Below are 19,581 nucleotides of genomic sequence, written 5' to 3' on the forward strand. Positions count from 1 at the left end.
GTTATTCCATGAGATCCTGCATTCATGCTTGGAATATGGTATGAGGGCAATTGGCTTAAAGAGATATTTGGTTTATCCCAATCTATGGTCGGGTGGTACGTGGAAGTCCCTAACTTCGTTTGATTTGCATATGTTAATATAAGCTCCTTTTCCTTTGGTATCTCATGAGTAAATGTGCTTGTCATTATGTTGCTTTCGTGGTTATTTCATCATTGATATATATATATATATATCGATATTTTCTAGTTATAACCATGTTTTATGATAAACATGATGTATGGATCTCATAATCTTTTGGTTAGAAGATGAAATATTAATGAATGAATGACCTAATAGATAAAAATGTAACTATTAGGAGGATACATCAATCCTCCTTGATTATTCTCAGATAAGTATGTGATTCCTATGCATAGTTGGAGGCACCTATCTCAATTTCAAATTGTTGTTGTATGTCTAGAAATGTGAGTACATGTGTAGAGTAGAGGCAATGCTTCAACTCAACGGATGCTTTCTGTTAGGACTCAGATTGGAAATACTTTTCTTTTGTTTCATCCTTGTTAACTTGACTTAGAGGCCAAGTGATATGAGAGAATCCCAACATGAACCTCCGAAAAAAAATTGGCAAAGGCAAAAAAGATGTGAAGCTCTGTTAGAGTGGTTGGGGCTATCCAATCTCAAATTACTTGGATCTTAGTCAGATCAACATGCATGCATTTCTCATCAATGATGTAGCCCATATATTTGACCTGGCTTATGCTGAAGGTGCATTTCTCCAAGCTTTCACATAGTTTGTGCTATCACAGGGTTTGAAAGGCCTTCCAAATGTCTTGTAGGTGATCTTCTCAAATCTTGTTGAAGAAGATGATGTCATCTAGATATAGAACCATGAATGAGTTGGTGAAGGTCCACAACATGTCATGCATCAAAATTCATAAACTGTTGTAGGGGAATTTGTCAAGCCGAAAGGCATGAACAACAGATTGAAAAGGCCCTCCTTGGATTTGAAGGTGGTATTCGATACATCTATGAAATCTATTGGCACTTGGTGATAGCTAGACTTGGAATTGATCTTGCTAAAATACTTGTCCCCTTTGAGCTCGTTAAGAATGTCATAAATCTGTGGGATTGGATACATGTTCTTGACATTGATTTTGTTTAATTCCGAATAATCAATACAAAGTCTCCAAGTTCCATATTTATTTTGTACAAGTTCAATTGGGCTCCCACAGGGTGAGGAACTTGGTCGGATGTGCCCTTTTTGTAGAAACTCTTAGATTTACTACTTGATTTTTTCATTTTCTAGAATGGAGTAACAATATATTAACCCATTGGGTAGGGGTGATCTGGGAGTTAGATTGATCAAATGCTTGACCTAACAATGCAAAGGTACCCCTGTGGGTTAGGAGAATATGTCCCTGTATTCTCCAAAACCTTATCTACCTACTTCTGCTACGTGGGGGAATCATTCCTAGGGTCCATGAATGTGGCCACTATCTTCCCCTTGCTTTGGGAGTTAATTAGAAAGAAAACAAATTTCTTAGTCAGGGAGATGATATTACTTTATTACTTAGCAGAGAATAAGGAGATGGCGGTAGGCACGTCTACCTCCAGTATCCTGTATAGCTCATTTCCCAAAGTAATAATAATATTGTGAGGCATGGACTCATATACAACATGACGCTTCCACAAATATGGTTGGAATAATAACACATCACAAACATCAAGAGGAGAAACATCACACAATACCTCATTTGTGAAGTGCTTGATGTTATAGGGAAGGTGTCAATGCTGGCTCACACATAGATCTTGTCTGTGGTGGATCCACCCAATGGTGTACAACCGTGGGTGTTGTGTGGTCGGTAGTGTTACACAGTAATTTGTCACCATTGGTCACCATCCCTGTTACCCCTGTTTCTGTACGTTGGAGGACACATTCCGGGACCTGTGAGCAGTGACATAACCTAAAAACACTTGCATTATGTTCCCCTGAGTATGTACTTCATGTTCCCCGAAGACACCTTCTGCAAAATATCCCTGAAAAGTGCCCTTTTTCCATTAGCACGGGTCCACAATGTCCTACCCGCGCCAATAAATGAGATCCTCAAAAGAGGGTGCGACCATTGGCGCTCTGTCTTAGAACAACACCCGCTCCAACCAAGTTTGGTAATGATTTTTGACAAACGCGCGCCCAGATGTTTTTTCCCTTCAAGTCACGAAGTCTTTTGAGGATAAAGCTCATCTTCTAGATGTCGAAGAGTCATCATCTATCCTTGACATCTATCTACAACGGCTTTTGGAGATAATGCCAATCCACAATGGGTGTCCTGATGCATTGTATCTTCCTCCCTTCTCCATCTATAAAAGTCTGTCCTCATGCATTTGACAAGCTAGTTTTTGGAGTGATGCTAGTTGTGATAACGCTTGTCTTGAGTGATAGTAAGAGTCTTGGAGCATAGGGAGGTTATGCTGCCGGAAGTCTGAGAGAGAGAAGGTCTATTGCAAGACATGTATAGCTGCTCGCCCAGCCAGAGGAGAGAATCAACGTCAGAACTTTGGTTGTATCTTTCTCTGTTGATTATTCATTAATGAACGACTATCATTATGGTTCCGATCTTACTGTTTATGATGATAATGTTTGATCTATTTCCTTTCTGACTGAAATATAGTTGTATTTTAGTGGATTTTATGCTTTTATTCGCTTCGTTCTTTGCATGTGCAGCTATCCATTCGCGGGGATCGTGAGGATTGTGACCTGCCGAAGCAAGGGAACGGGAGTATCAACTCTTCTTCGACATTAGCGTTGGACTCCAGGTTGGTTCTCATAATCCACTTTCAGTTTTCAACTAGGAACTTGCATGGTAGCGTGAATTGATTGTTGCTAGACCCATTTTGGGCTAGTGGGATTGCCTCTGTCCGCAGAGGGGATTTACCTCTCCAACAATTTGGCGACTCCACTGGGGAGGAGCTATTTGCTGTTTGATTCATAAACCTTGGACGGAGTCTGAAGCACGGCCAGGCAGCCTTTGAAACGCTATTGCTTTGCATTAGCAGAGTAGATCAACGCCACTTCAGTCGATCTCCGGTTTGGTTTATGAACCGAACGGCTTGGAGTTTGTCTTGCATGTTAGTTTTCTCTTGCCTGCTTGCATAAATGAGCTTTCTGGGTCAGCTTTAAAGTTGTTTCTTGCTGTTAGATCTGTCTGAGTACTGTTGACCAGACCCTGGCCTGTTTTATCTATTTTTTGGGCCAACAAACTGTGTTGGCGCGTTTTTTCCCTAACAGTCGCGCCAGTTGGCGCATGTTGCATAACAACAACTCGCGCCAATTCCTTAATAGCACAAGTTGCAGGCTGACAGTCCCGCCAGTCCTGTGAATTTTGCCAGTGTGTCTGTTGGAAACTCTTTAAACTCAGATTTTTGTTTATGCTTGTTAATATCTCTTGAGATTTGTTTAAATGCATTATGCCATTTTAAAAGAAGAAAAACAAAATATCTTTTTGCATTATATTAGTTAGCATTTATTGTTATTTGTCGCTTTTAAAAAGAAAAGAAAAGAAAAAGTTTCATTTCTTGTTATTAGCTGCATTAGGATCTCTGTTGATTGTTTATTGTTCATTTTGTTTGTTTGAAAATTTCAACTCTCCTGTAGTTAGAATTCATTGAACGAAATGATATAATTTTGGCATATATTTTGCATTTAGGAAGTTTTGAGAGATCACATACGGTAGGACCAAATAACTGAAACTTAATCAAAGATCAACTGTAAAATGAACTGAATGAATCTAACAACGCATTGGAACTTAACGCACACATTTAGAGGTCTAGGCTAGAGACGTGTTCCGGCGTCGTTAAACCTAGTCACTGTTGTTTCACATTATGGTTGGGTCATTCCTCCTTTTGTGACTCGATAGTGGTCTAGCATGGATTTGTGCTCCCACGTATTGTCGAGTATATGTGGAGACCCCACTAGGTTATCATCCTTTATCCACAGGAAGCCGTGTCTGCCGCCTTACAAGCCGTAATGCACTGAACACAGCATTCGGGAAGATTGACTGTCGTACGGGAAGTCCTTGGTTTTTATCTGACTGCCAAGGTGTATAAGCAGTTTTATGGATTGTTTGGTATACCCTTTGCCTAGAATCTCCAGAGTAGTCACTTTTGATCCTTTTCGGACTCCTTAAAAGAAAAGGTGCCAGTAAGCGTCTTGTCACTTCGTGCTCATTAAACATTCGAAGGAGACTAGAGTCACCTTTTTGTCCTTTTCTCGACTCTTAAAACATGAAAAGGTCAAGTTCAGTTCCTTTGTCTTAAAATTTATTCGGCCATGATTCACATTTACCCGGTTAGATCTTGTTTGCGTTAGCTTGAGTAGGGTTCTTTCTCGTTTTCAATGGCAACCTTCCCCGAGTCTACCGGCCAAGGTGTTCCCCCGGATGGAAACCCTAGTCCATTTCCTTCTTTTGGAAATTCCGGTGCTCCGTATATGGCAACTTTGTCTTTGCTTGGGTTAACCATCGGTTTGCTCGTATGGTTGTTTTCGACCTCGGTAGTCTCGAGTGTGACGACTCCTGTTCCACCGTCTCCTCCACCCGAACAACATCATGTTGATTCCAAGGTGGACCTCTCCCCTTCTTCGCCTATTTCTGCGTCCTCATCTTCTACTTCGCCTGGCGAAAGTCTGGATTCAAGTAACCAGGTGGCTAAGAAGATGAAGAAGAAGACAAAGAAGAAGAAGACTCCTAAGCGAGAGGTTAAAAGTACAACTCAAGTCGATCCACCTTCTGCTCTTCCGCGGAAGGTCAAATTTCCTTGTAGATTATGCAAGGAGGACCATCTTCTTCGTGATTGTCCTGGCATTCCCAAGGTCTTAGAAGTATGGTCTTGTGATCCGGCCCGCCCCTCATCGTCCTCTGAAGCTCACGGCGATGCTACACTATCAGCTGGAAATGTTAAGGGAAAAGGGAAGATTCGAATCCCCTGTAGACTTTGTGAAGGCAATCATCCCCTTCACCTTTGTCAGCTCATGGATAAAGCCTCTGTTGTCTTGGAAAGTCTTACATCTCCCTCACCCCAACTTCCTGTTGGTTATCAACGTCTCTCTGCAGCCGCAGATCGTTGCCCTGCTGACAAAGAGATCGACCAAGATTCTTCTCTTGTCCAGCCTCCTCTTCCTGAACCTGGCTCTGCCAAGCCTGTTCCAGACCAACCATTGGTTGGAAAGAGTGCCGACTTGAGTTCACCACCTGTCGACCACTCTGTTTTGGAAGAGCATAATTCCCATGTTCTTCTCATCTCCTCAGATTCTCCTGAATCCGGAAATGACTCTCCTATCCCAGCTGTTCCCGAGAGTCCTGCTTCGGTTCCTTTAGAGCAGGGGGGCAATCATACGATTCCCCCACCAAGTAGTTCAGTCATTTCCTTCGACTGGAGTCGTTTGACTACCTCCCGCCTCCCATCCCATGTGCCTTTCTGGGTCACGGTACACGCCTATAATAAAGCGATACCTGGCACTGTTTTGGATGAGGGTGCATCTGTTAGTCTTATGCCTGCTACTACTTGGCAAGATTTGGGTTCCCCATAGCTTGTGCCAGTCGCACCGAATCTGACGGCTTTTGACGGAGGAACTAGTCAACCATTAGGGATCCTTCCAAAGTTCCCTATTACTTTGGGAGGCAAAACCGTCTATATAGACGTATCGGTTACCCAAGGTGCTTTAGATTTCAGTCTTCTCCTTGGCTGTGACTATGTATATGCCATGGGGGCCCTTGTCTCTTCACTTTTCCATGTGGTTTGCTTTCCACACGATGGAAGAATTGTGACTATCGATCAATTATCGTTCGTTCGTCCACGGGTCCCTCCTGCGCAGTCGTCATCCCCTCCTGGTTTTCATCCACCAGTTGCATCTGCCCCACCACAGATCAACTACGTGGCCACCTGTCCCATGCCTGGATCCAGTGATGCCGCCATCGTGCATAGTGTCCTGGGGGCATTGGGCCCTGACTTCCAAGATGTTTCCCTTCCACCGGGAGTGGCAATCTTGGAGGCGCCGACTTTTTATCCCTTATGATGAAGTTCTGGGCGGAGCATAGTTCGTTTTCCTATGTCAAGCTCCTTAAAAAATGACACTAGGCGTCCGAGCATAGTTCCTGATCCTGTGTCAAGCTCATTAAAAAATGAAATGAGGGTTATGAGGATAGTTCTTTTCCTAGGTCAACCTCATTAAAAAATGAAACATCTCCTCCTTTCCAAATCGAGTCTTTGATTGAGATCTCGTAAAATACAAGTCGAGTCTTTCCTAGATCTCGAGAGTGAACCTTCATTCCATCCACTTTGTTGAATGCAATGAAGCTTGGGGGGCATGTACCTCGATTTGCGTTATCATGCTGGGGGCATGCAAACTGATAACAAGCATAGTTTTTCGTTTCAAGCTTGTGTAAACATGAAACCGAATCCAAGCAGAGTTCTCCATGGTTCAAGCTTGTGTAAAAATGAACCCATACCTGATTTACATCTCGTGATTGCCTTTTATCTGCTAAATCCTGTTAGATGAGCCTTGGTTGTTTCATTCCATCGCCACCATCTCTTTGGCCGATCATATGCTTTCACTTGGTTGTTTTTCCTTTCCTGAGGAACCACAGCGATGAGTGGTTTTATTAGCCAGCCTCCTTACCATTACATGTTTTGAGCAGTTCCACCATTGCCGGAACCAGTTGCTACCCTTTATACCACTCGTTCCTCTAGGACGAGTCTCCTTTAAGCTATTTTCAGACTCGTAAAAGATGAAAAGATTGCCGAGTACTTTTCCCTTTTGACTCGTTAAAAAGAATAAAATGGAGGTCCACTTTCAGCTCTTTTTTAACCGTTTAAAGACGAAAAGATTGCCGAGTTACTCCTCTTGACTTGTTAAACGTTAATAAGAGGTGGTCGTTTTAAGTTCTTTTTGTCGACCGTTAAAACATAAAAAGATTACCGGGTTTTTGTCGTTTCAAACTCGTTAATGGTTATGAAACGACGTGGTTTTGATCGCTTTTTTACTTTTTCAGGTCGAAATCACTATTTATGAAAAGTACTCCTCGATCGTAATGGTCGAGCGGTTCTTTCGAGCATTGTTTTATACTTTTTCGGGCTCGAGAGATACAAATTTACGAAAAAGGACACCCTTGGAGTTTCCTTTTCTGCTGTCTTTTCAAACTCTCTAAACATGAAAAGACGCCGAGTTCTTCCTTTGTCAGACTCGTTAAAACCTTATGACATCGGATTTTGTCAAAATGACGCACCACAAGCATATGTTATCCCCATCAAGCTTGTTAAAAATAATTGGGGTACTCGCCAGAAATGGCGGGGGAAAAAAGGAACCATAATTACCATCGTATCGGCAGTATGTTGCTCTTGAACATGGCACTTCTCTGCTTTCGTGTCTGGGTGGGGATATCTCATCTCATTTTTTCACTTGCCTCCGTGGATTTGGGTAATCCTGTTTGACCTCTCATCTGCTCATTGCCTCATCACCATGACCTCTGATACATTGATGTCAAATACTGCCAATTCCACTGTCGTGCCGCCGATATGTTCAAGAGAAGTTGACCTCTGCAAAGAAACAACCTCCCTCTGATAGCTCGCACAATCTTGATTCACAACATTATCTCTCTGTCTCGTGTCGATGATGTGGGAAACATTATGGCCCACCTTCGATCAAGGTCACTTCCTGTCGACTTCAGCTCATTATCCAGGAAGCTGATCTAGAGACTCCCTTCTGGTGCCTTGGAGCCTACATGCCTCAATGGCAGGTTTTTCGTGTTCGACGTGAGGTTTTCATCATTGGCCTTCGATCGAATGATTCTACGGGTGTTCGACTCTAGATCACTAATTCGCACTCCGTAGATTGTACCTATAGTACCTTGAGGGCCATTATCATTATTGGTGGTACCTCTCGCGTCTGTTAACAGTTTTCAATATTGACTGGTAATCAGACGATGTTCATGCATGTTCGACTTCAGCTCATATATTTGCATGCTTGAACTTATACTTTTGTTCGGGTCGAGATGGAGCGCAAGACCCTGGATTTTGTCTGTTGTAATCCACGCGTGATTATTGTTACATGACTCATTCACTGGATGGATGCGACCATACCTGAGTCTATTCATTGATCCCAGATGGCTGCGCCCATACTATGGATCTAGATTATTATGTACTCTCTTATGGATGGCTGCGACCATACCACATATATCATGTACTTGAGCTATCAGTTGTATCTCTCAATGCAGATTCTCGGCGGCTGCTACATGTGTTCTTGTAAAGCATTTCACCCCTCTCTCTCTCTCGGGCCTCATGCTTTAGGCGACATCTGTTACACAGTAATTTGTCACCATTGGTCACCGTCCCTATTACCCCTGTTTCCGTACGTTGGAGGACACATTCCGGGACTTGTGAGCAATGACATAACCTAAAAACACTTGCATTATGTTCCCCTGAGTATGTACTTCATGTTCCCTGAAGACACCTTCTGCAAAATATCCCTGAAAAGTGCCCTTTTTCCATTAGCGCGGGTCCACAATGTCCTACCCGCGCCAATAAATGAGATCCTCAAAAGAGGGTGTGACCATTGGCGCTCTGTCTTAGAACAACACCCGCGCCAACCAAGTTTGGTAATGATTTTTGACAAATGCGCGCCCAGATGTTTTTTCCCTTCAAGTCACGAAGTCTTTTGAGGATAAAGCTCATCTTCTAGATGTCGAAGAGTCATCATCTATCCTTGACATCTATCTACAACGGCTTTTGGAGATAATGCCAATCCACAATGGGTGTCCTGATGCATTGTATCTTCCTCCCTTCTCCATCTATAAAAGTCTATCCTCATGCATTTGACAAGCTAGTTTTTGGAGTGATGCTAGTTGTGATAACGCTTGTCTTGAGTGATAGTAAGAGTCTTGGAGCATAGGGAGGTTATGCTGCCAGAAGTCTGAGAGAGAGAAGGTCTATTGCAAGACATGTATAGCTGCTTGCCCAGCCAGAGGAGAGAATCAACGTCAGAACTTTGGTTGTATCTTTCTCTGTTGATTATTCATTAATGAACGACTATCATTATGGTTCCGATCTTACTGTTTATGATGATAATGTTTGATCTATTTCCTTTCTGACTGAAGTATAGTTGTATTTTAGTGGATTTTATGCTTGTATTCACTTCGTTCTTTGCATGTGCAGGTATCCATTCGCGGGGATCGTGAGGATTGTGACCTGCCGAAGCAAGGGAACGGGAGTATCAACTCTTCTTCGACATTAGCGTTGGACTCCAGGTTGGTTCTCATAATCCACTTTCAGTTTGCAACTAGGAACTTGCATGGTAGCGTGAATTGATTGTTGCTAGACCCATTTTGGGCTAGTGGGATCGCCTCTGTCTGCAGAGGGGATTTACCTCTCCAACAGGTAGGACCAACTGCTTCACGACATCTGCTGAAATGAGGCTCTTTTGGCTCACATTGTTGAGTGGAGAACCCTTCATCGACATCTATGAGAGGAAGAGAGCTCCCCCTCCTATGAATCTTCAGGATGAGTTTTCTCGTCATTAGTTGTGACAACAGTGGCACTGGTTTATTTTTCAATAATCTTCTTCCCCTTGTTGTTTCCTTTATTGGGTTGTAGCTTAGAATCAGAACATTCATTAGACTCTGAAGTTTTTAGCTTGACCACCAATGACTTCATGGCATGACACTCATTTGTGTTATGAGTGGGGCTCTTGTGGAACCCACACCACTTTCCCATGTCCTTCATTTTCTTGGTGCCATTATTTTTCCTTTGTTCTGTGGTTTGGGGGTAGTCTTTCCCTACTTTTGATTTGCAGATCCAAAGTTGCGCTTCTTTTGTTTAAGTTTTTGTAAATCTTGGAAGAAATTTGGTATGTTGCACTTAGTGAGGAGACATTTACTAACTCCATTTCTTCCTTAATGTATTTATGAAGATTGTCACGATACTTAAGCACTAGATGTTGCTCGGAGTATTTGATACCCAACTTTGTGTGTAGAGTATGGAAAATATTTATGAACTCATGCACATCTCGGTCCCTTTGCTACCATAGTGTGGTCCACTATATGTACTTTTCCTCATATCTCCCCATGAGGTAACACTTTTCATTGACAACGCCTCGAAAAGAGTCCCAAGAGGGGCGACTCGAAACAGAGAGGGTTCCTCCAACGTTTCCTCACATTAAGTTTCCCACTAGTCCTTGATGGGGGGGGGGTGACCTTAAGAAATCCAAAAGTAATCTTTTCCCTATAAAAATAACTATGAACTGAAAAATAACCTTCCAACAAATTCAACCATTTATCTACAACATATACACCTATTTAAACTTCGAATATAGTGATATCACAGTTCACTTGTACCTTCAAAGGGGTGGCACCTCTGAAGTGACTGTTGGATGAACATGCATCGCCGATCCGAAGGATCTGTGAAAAGTTATCCACCATATTGTTCCTTTGCCACTCAAGGGATTATTTGAGAATAGTTTGATAGGATATCCTGATCCCTCATATTTCTTTTCTTCTACCATGGGAGATCATCAATGTAGGAGGGGGAAATCTTGGGAAGGTTCAACCACTTGAGGTCGGGGTATAAATCTAACCTAATTTATATCAGTAGGAAAACCTTTATTACAATCCATCTCTCGACATATTTGAACACAAGTGGTATTGAAAAAAAAATCTTTTTCTTAACTACAAGAATAAAAATTCCCCATTATATTTCCAATTGTAATTAATGATGATAGATTACAAAGATGAAAGGGAAGGTTTGAGAGCGTTACCCAAACTGGAGCCATGGATATCGATGCCACATTGACATAAAAAATAGGAGATTAGGGTTGCATGAAGAGACGAGGACTACCCCCGAACAAGGGTCCAGAATCACAAATAATCTTCTTATCCTCAAGATTATCATATACAACAACAACAAAAACCCCGAGTTAGAGGATCTATATTCATATCATTAGTGAATAAGGATCTTCACGAATAGAAAATCCACTTGTGGAGATCAGGAAACTATGACCAAAATGCATTAAATCAACATACAAAACCTTGATCTAGGAAAAAAAAATTGACCTAAAGTTTTCCTCCTCCAAGGTAATATTAACGGCAGGAGCTTCTTGAAGTATCATAAGAACTTATCTGATTTTTCAAAATGACACTGTACGAAACCTTGGCTTGAGTTGCTCGAGAAAAGGAAATTGCAGAAACAACTGTGATTCCTTCAAAAGAGATTGACTTCTTCATTGAATCACGAAAATTATCCACAATTCAGAGAATTACAAAAACCACACTATAAGATTTTACTAAAGACTTGCTCTAAGAAAAGGAATAACCAACTAAAGAGAAACCCTCATCACCACAAGAGTTTGCAAAGCCCACTCCATCATCCTATAACCTTCTTTTAAAAATATACATTCTCAAGATAATTAAAATATAATTTTCACATCATTGTGATGGTATATATCATGTTTCACTAAAGACGCAGTGACAAAAAAAAAGAGTGCAAAGTTGAACTATATAATGAGTATAAAAGAGAGTGAACAAGTATTTTTGAACTATTTTAACGTTAGTATATGTAATGAATCATATCGTTTAAACTTATAAAATGTTACTTATTTTCGTTTAAACTTATAAAATGTTACTTATTTTCTTTGTATTTATGGCATAATTTAAGTTTAAAGATCATCACAATTTATAAGTTTTTTAAAAACTCTTTAAATAAATATTTTATAATTTATTAAATAGAAATTAATATAATTAGTTAAAATTGTATATTTTAAAATATTTTTTTTAATATCTTATTAATTTTAAATTAATATTTATTAAATAAATATTAATCGTTATTGAATTTTATTTAAATATTAATCATTCTGACCAGTTACAATGCAATAATGGTGATCCGTTGGCTACCGACGATATACAGATAATCTCAACAGCATGATTTTCCATTTTTTATTATTTTAAGGGAGTGCATAAATATTTAGAATATTAAGAATATACTTTTGCATTGTGATATTCTGGTCTACTTATTCTCAAATTTCCACCGACTCCCACTGGTCTAAGGCGATCCATTGTATCGTACTCGGCATCAAAATTACCAACACTGAAAGTTTCTCGACCTTGCATCAAACATACTCGGAAGTTGAAACGAATCTCAACTAACTTCTTCTCGGTGATTTTACACGTCTCGATGTATATCCTTTTGGAATGCTTATTAATTGTGAGGGAACGCACACTTTATTCCAAAAATATTACCACGCACGACGACGGTGGAACTTTTTGACTTCAGAGGAAATGTTGCAGACACAATATGCAGGTCCTCTGTGAAGTTGTGAACCTGATTATACTCGATGTTGCCTTTATTTTCTTAACAAGGAAGTATCAGAGGGCCCTACTAAATCGGCCCTTTAATATACTTTCGGGAATTCCTTTTAATTTCTGAACTGTGAGATAATTCGGTAGGCATCATTATTTAAAATGGTCATTATTCAACAATGCTAAGAATGATACAATATTGCACTTTCACCCTTTAATGCGCTTTCGAGATTTAATTTTTAGTTTCTGAACTATTCCAGATTCCACGAGGGATCTATTTTTAATTAGGTCATTTGATGGAATATCGCACCTGTAGAAATATCTACCAGGGATTCTCATTTTATATTTATATCAAATCAGATCCTGAAGAAACATATTTCGGTTCAGTAGCTACAGTCCAACTCCAATTGCATATATGCTTGCATGTTATTCCCTTAATTTATTTCCGATAATAAACGTGAGAACGAGGCTGATAGAGGTAACTGAATATTATATTTTTAGAAACTCCACACTAGAATTTGCACATGATATAAAAGAGAAGTTAATTGATATGCCACCCAACCAGGTCACTCCTTTCACCAAATTGTGTCGTCGTTACTTTCCTTTTTGAGTTGCTATTCATTGTTGTTATTAGTTTCAGTAACTATTATTTTGTGCCAGTTCGGAGTTTTTTTTTGTGGGAAAATACAATGAATCTCAGATGGCTCAGATCGATATTTGGGAAACAATTATTTTTATTTTTTATTTTTTATTTTTTTGGGAATATATAATGAATGATAGATGGATTTATAAAGATATTTGGGAAAAAATAATTAATTTTAGGAGTTGTTTTTAGGGTGATTTTTTGCAGAAATTACCTATCAAAATTGTGATTTCAATAATCACATCACAAAGAAGATATATATAGCAATTAATTTGTTCACATCACAAAGAAGATATATATAACAATTAATTTGTTTTTTACTTTGTATTATATTATATTTACCATTAATATTTTGCAGAAAACTCTAAAATTTTGACTAAATTATTATTATTATATTAATTGTTTAATTTAAATTATTATTATTATAAAATGTTTTCAAATTTTTTTTTTTCCAAGGAAAAAAGCGAACTTTTTTATAAGAAGTAAAAAAGTTACATAGCACATGAGTTAACATTCTGAAAACAGAACTACCTGGACAAGGCAAAACTCCTCTAACGAGGATCAGCAGCACCTCTTCCAGGTGCAAGTCAGAAAAAACTATTTTCTACCTGAGCAGTCATATCCCGAGATAGACAAAACGAGAGAAACATAAAGTCAACTGGGCCTCCTTACATAAGGAAAACAGCCCAAGTACACAGGAACATCCATAAACTGCTCTTCAAAACGGAGCATCAATGTATCCAAAATAGTTGAAACCAGCAAAAGGAAACTACATATGCCACTTGATATCATATGAACTCAGATAATCTAGTGCATATAAATGAAACCGAACCCAAGCTAATCATAAGGGGGGAGATCCGACACACGGATCTGATCCATAAGCTGTTCGGTTATCCTCCAAGAGCCCACAGCTTGCTGCAAGCCAGTTTTAGAAAGCCCATCTGCCTCTTCGTTGCATTCCCTGTATATGTGATCAATATAAAAAACATTAAACTGTTGTTTTAAAGTTTGAATTTCTTCTAATAAAGGCATCAACATGTAGTGCTGGCATCTAAATTTCCCTGTAACCCAATTAACAACATTCTTAGAGTCTCCGAAAATCTGAACTGTGAGGATGTTTTTGTGGATGAGCCAACAAAGAAGAAGCTTTAAAGCAGAGAGTTCAGCAAAGTTGTTTGAGCCCACTCCTATTCCTACTGAAGCCTTTATAGAGTGTGATGAACTAATATGAATGCACAGCCCAGCACCCGTGTAATTGTCTTGGGCTGCACCGTCAAAAAAGGCCCACGGTACCCCATCTCTAATTTGGAACTCCTTCCTCTGATTTATTCTTGTCTTCTCCTCCTTTAATGGGATACTGCCAAATATGGCGCTGCTCTGGATAGCAACAGCAGCCTCAGGGGTCTTCAGTTCTCTGAAAATACATCGGTTTCTGGCAAGCCAAATACCCCAGCACATGATGGGAGGCAAATTCCTCAAATTTCTTTCTTGACAATGATTCCACCAGTATTCCCACGCTGTGGATAAACTGTCTCCTTCCCATTTTAATTTAATATTTAATAGCCTTTCCGCTTCAAGCCAAACTTGTCTTGAAAACGGGCATGAGAGAAAAAGGTGGGAGATGGTTTCAGAATCCGCACAGCACAGAGGGCATCTTCCAGGTCCTTGTTTAAAACGAGTTTGAAGAACTTCCCAGGTAGGAATCTTCTGATTTAAGGCACACCAAAAGAAGATTCTAGCTTTTTTTGGACACTTTAATTTAAACAGAGGTTTTGACCACCAGACAGGAGGATTCCAACCTTTGTTCTTCATCAAGAAAATGTAACCAGCCTTTGGAGAGTAGGCCCCTGTCTCAGCATGAGCCCACACCAGAGAGTCCGGTCTATCCATTAATCTAACATTTGATCTTCTCAATTCCTGAAGAAATAATTGCCAATCATTCCTCCACATGATATTTATTCCTACCTCATCTTCAGTCTTCCAAGCTTGCCCCCATATAGATGATTGCTCCATACTTGCGATCTGCCTTAGGCTTCTTATTCCTATTTCATCCAAATGATTGAGCAAACCAGGAGAAAGAGCAAAACCATCACCGCATCCCACCCACGGATCCCTGCCAATCCTCAGGCTTTCACCATTTCCAACCCGCCATGCCAGACCTTGTTCTATTATCTTGAAAGCCTCCGTAGTGGCTTTCCATATGACAGAACAATTCCTTCCTTTCTTGAATGGGGTTCTTATCCACTCTTCTAGTGGTATGGGATCAATGTACTTTCTTCGAACAACCCTGGTCCATAAGTTCTCCATTGATATGATTCGCCAGCCTGACTTTGCTGCTAGAGCCTGACTAAAGTCCGGGAGACTTTTTATACCCCAGCCTCCCCAGTCTTTTGGTCTTGCTATCTTATCCCACGCCACCCAAGGGAGAACAGAGTCCTCCTTTGACCCTGACCATAAGAATCTACTGCAAATCTGTTTTATTTTGTGCAGTATCCCTTTTGGGATCCAGGTCAAAGCTGCCCAAAAAACCGGGATAGCCTAAAGGACTGAGTTGACCAAAGTAAGTCTCCCTGCCCTAGACAGCCACTTGAAACTCCAATGGGATATTTTTTGTTCAATCTTCGCTACTAGCCAGTTCCAATCCTGCTTTCTATAGGAGGATGGCTTTAGCCAAAACCCAAGGTATTTGAAAGGTTGTTCCATACTGCATGTTCCAAAGGGCAACTGAGTAGCAATTGAAACCTCCTCTTGTCTACTGAAACCTTCAAGTATAAGTTGGGATTTTCTATCATTTATTTGAAGGCCTGTAGCTTTCAGAAACTGATCTAGAATGAGCTTAATTTCTACAATTTCAGATAAGTTCCCATTTGTAAATAACAGAATATCATCAACAAAGAGAAGATGGGTAATGAAAAGGTTAACAGCAACTTCCAAACCTTTGACCAAACCTGAACTTTTTGCCTTTGAGATAAGCCTGCTTAAACCTTCTGCAGCTAGAAGAAAGAGCAGTGGAGAGAGCGGGCACCCTTGTCGAAGACCTCTTTGGCTTTTGAAAAAATGAGAAGCAGCTCCATTTATCAGAACAACAAAATTTACATTTGTGATACACCCCATGATCCATTTGATGAAGCCCACCTGGAAGCCAAGATGTGTCATGAGCATCTTAAGATATATCCAACTGACCCTATCGTAGGCTTTGGATAGGTCAATTTTGAGCACTGCCCCCTTCTTGTTTGACTGCCTGAGAGTGTGGATGGTTTCTTGTGCTACCCCGATAGCTTCATGGATTTGCCGACCATCCAAAAAACCAAATTGTTCCTTTGAAATATAGCATGATAAGCTGGGTTTCAGTCTGACCGCAATGATCTTTGCTATAATCTTGTAGATGGTGTTGCACAGTGAAATAGGCCTGAAATCTTCAAAGGATTCTGGGTCTTCTTTTTTTGGAATCAGAGCAATGAAAGTTGCATTAAAAGGACCATAAATTTCTCCTTTTACTCTAGACTCCTCCACAACTTCCGTGAGTTCTGACCCTATGGATTCAAAAAAGTGAGAGAATAGTTCTATAGTCCAACCATCAGGTCCTGGACTTTTATCTTTCGCCATAGCCTTTATAACACTCTCTACTTCCTCCTTTGTCACTTCTCTAAAAAGGTCTTCCGCCTCTTCCTCCTCCACAAAACGAGGAAAGGCCTGGGCAGTTCGGATTATTTCAGGCAGAGAAATCCCCCCAGGATCCGCGAAAAGCGCTTGAAAATGTTTCTTTCCCATATCAGACAAATCTTCAAAGGAGGAGGCCTCCCTTCCTTCCGAATCCCTCAATTTCCAGATAGTATTTGCATTCCTCCGTCCTTTTGCATAATTATGGAAAAATTTCGTATTTTCATCCCCTGCTTTCAACCAGATAGCTCTGCTTTTCATTCTCCACTCTTCTTCTCTATCTAATAAAATCTTCGCTTTTCTCTTTTCCAATTCCGGGATCTGTTCTTTTGATTCCATGGATGCATAAGCATCAGATGTTGGGTCTTCAAGAACCCCCAAAGCCTCATCAATGGATTCTAACTCTTCCACTTGTTTTTTCCTTCTAGCAGAAGCCCATTCAATGGTTGCTTTTTTGAGTCTTTTAAGGTTTTCCATGAGAAACCCCGCTCTATTTCCCAAAGGTCCCAGACCCGGGTGTCTCCAGGTTTCATTGAAGAGCTTTATGAAGGACTCCTCTTGAAGCCACGAGGGGTTGAATTTGAAAGGCGCGGCCGGTTTTGGAGGGGATTTTGAGAACTCCAGCATAATGGGAAAATGGTCCGAATTCCCACCTTCCCCAACCCATTGTCGGAACAATGGAATCCTGGAGACCAACCTTTCACTGATGAGGAACCTATCCAACCTTTTCGCAATTCTATCCTCCCCCGTCCTTCTGTTCCTCCAGGTTGGTTTTGCCTTAATAAGGTTTACATCAATCAGCTGATGAACCTGAAGAGCATTTGAAAAGAAATCAGACAGTGGATCCTCCCTAGCGAGAGGCCCCCAGGCTTCGGATAACCCCATCGAAAAGTTTAGATCTCCCCCAATGATGAGATTCTTATCTTTTAACAGGTTTTTTGAGAGGAGATCAGTCCAGAATGGTACCCTTCCCTGACAAGGACCGTAAACATTTACAATAGACAAAGGAAAATCAAAGTCTGGAGACACCACCTCCATTCCCAGAACATTTGATAAACCCCATGTACTAAGGGTCTTCAGCCTTCCATTTTTAACCCCAATAGCCAATCCTCCCGAGTGTCCTGAGGCATCCACAGCTATAAAGACCCATCCCGGAAGAAGGGAACTGAGAGACGATTCAATGTCCAGACTTTTGCCCAATGTCTCTTGAAGAAATACTATGTCTGGATTGCAGCGCGAGATAAGATCTTTTAGTGCTAGTTTTTTAGGTTTACTAGCTAACCCCCTACAGTTCCATGAGAGACAGATCATTTTTTAACCGTCTCAGGGGGTTTCACTGCTCTAAGCGCCCCAGGAATTGTCATCTGTTTCCCATCAGCTACATCGAAAATTGCTTTAGCTTGAGTTTTTGAAAGCATGGACTTTCGCCCTCTACTCTTCTTTGAATAGCTCTTGGGTGTCTCAGAACCTAATCCACCTACAGGCTCCAAAATATCATTTGAGCACCCGGATTTCTTACTTAAGGACCTCAGGTTATAGTGGCGAGCAGCAGAAGGCCCAGCACCATTACCCAAAGGGGGAAAATCCTCACAGTTCAGGTTTAAAGAGGGTAAAGCGGCAGATAGATTTTCAATATTATGCATTACATCATTACAGTTGTTTAACATAGAAGAACCCCCGACCATAGAATCAGATATAAGAGCAGGGGGAAACGGAGAAGTCTGCATACCCGGATTTTCGTCTTCGACAAACGCATCCTGCGCAGGAGTGGAGGTATCCCTCATCGGCTGGTCATCTGAAGGACGCATCTGGACGTCGTTCTCCTTGGGCAGTTCTTCCTCAACCTGATTCACATTTTCTTCCGCAACGACTCCTCTAAGGGTGTGCTCCTTCGCCTGGCTCTCAGCCTGCTTCTTGAGGCCTTCCCATTTCTCATCATCCTTCGGATTCCTCCTCCTTCGCCTTCCCAACGGGCAATCCCTCGCCAAATGCCCATATTCGTGACAACGATGACAACGAAACGGGAGCATTTCATAATCCAACTTCTGTTCAACTTTATACTCCCTATAGCGCAGGGTGATTGATTTTGCAAGACCCTCCTTAGGATTTAGTCTCACCAAGATCCTTGCCACCCCCTTCTCGAATGTATGCAGATACGACCTGTCGGCATCCAAATATGTACCCAACAGGTTCCCTATGGACTTGAATACAGAATCCGCCCATAGATATGGTGGTAAACTTGGTGCCCTGACCCACACAGGGAATTCATCGACCTTTTCGGTTTCAGCATCAAATAGTGGCGTCCATCTTTTGAAAAACACCGGCCGATTTCCAAATGCCCAGTTCTGCCCTTCGACCCACTCCAACGCCTCCTTGCAGTCAAAACTAACCATGAACCATCCTTTTACCAGAGCATTTGTTTTGAAAGAGGCCGCTGGTGTACCCGACCACTGATTATCCGCCCACTGCCTCAGGGCTTGACCTGAGATAGGTCTCCCTCTAATTCTGCCCACCAACGTTACCTCGGCCACCTCTAAAACGTCCTCCACTTGTACATCCATACCCAGAATCAGCTCCGAGAAATCCTTCGTCTTCAAGGGTTTTGTTTTCTTTCTCTTTGTCCCTATTCTTCTCAATTCCGGCTCGTCATTCTTTTCCCCCAAATCAGGGTTTTGTGCATCAACACCCCTCCGCGCCTCATCTTCTGCCCCCGCTGCAAAATCAAACCCTTTACTTGACGAGGGCTCGACCAGTCCTTCGATCGGGCTGCCACTCTGCTCTGCCACCAAAGGAGCATTTGCTTCTTCTTCACTCGCTCCAAACCCCTGCTTACCAAGACTGCCCTTTCCCAAACCCTCCGACCCAATAAAACTCTGAGAGGGTTCCTTAGAGAAAAGATCTCTATTAACCGCCGCCGGTTTGGAACTCCCTCCGTCCTCTTTC

At 41.3% G+C, this 19,581-nt stretch overlaps 1 protein-coding gene across 1 annotated transcript; it reads right to left on the reverse strand.

The window, feature by feature from the left end:
* Positions 1-13,815: 13,815 nt before the first annotated feature.
* LOC149164633 (uncharacterized) lies at positions 13,816-17,949 on the reverse strand. The gene is made up of 3 exons (XM_089429561.1): positions 16,880-17,949; positions 15,684-16,780; positions 13,816-15,425 (listed from the first exon to the last, which is right to left on the reverse strand). The coding sequence occupies exons 1-3, from the start codon at positions 17,947-17,949 to the stop codon at positions 13,816-13,818; spliced, it is 3,777 nt and encodes a 1,258-aa protein (XP_089285687.1).
* Positions 17,950-19,581: the final 1,632 nt, after the last annotated feature.

This window comes from Pinus tabuliformis, chromosome 5_1 (assembly GCF_031772625.1).
Source record: "Pinus tabuliformis cultivar Carrire ecotype Pingquan chromosome 5_1, CPIR1, whole genome shotgun sequence".
Classification (NCBI taxonomy): Eukaryota; Viridiplantae; Streptophyta; class Pinopsida; order Pinales; family Pinaceae; genus Pinus; species Pinus tabuliformis.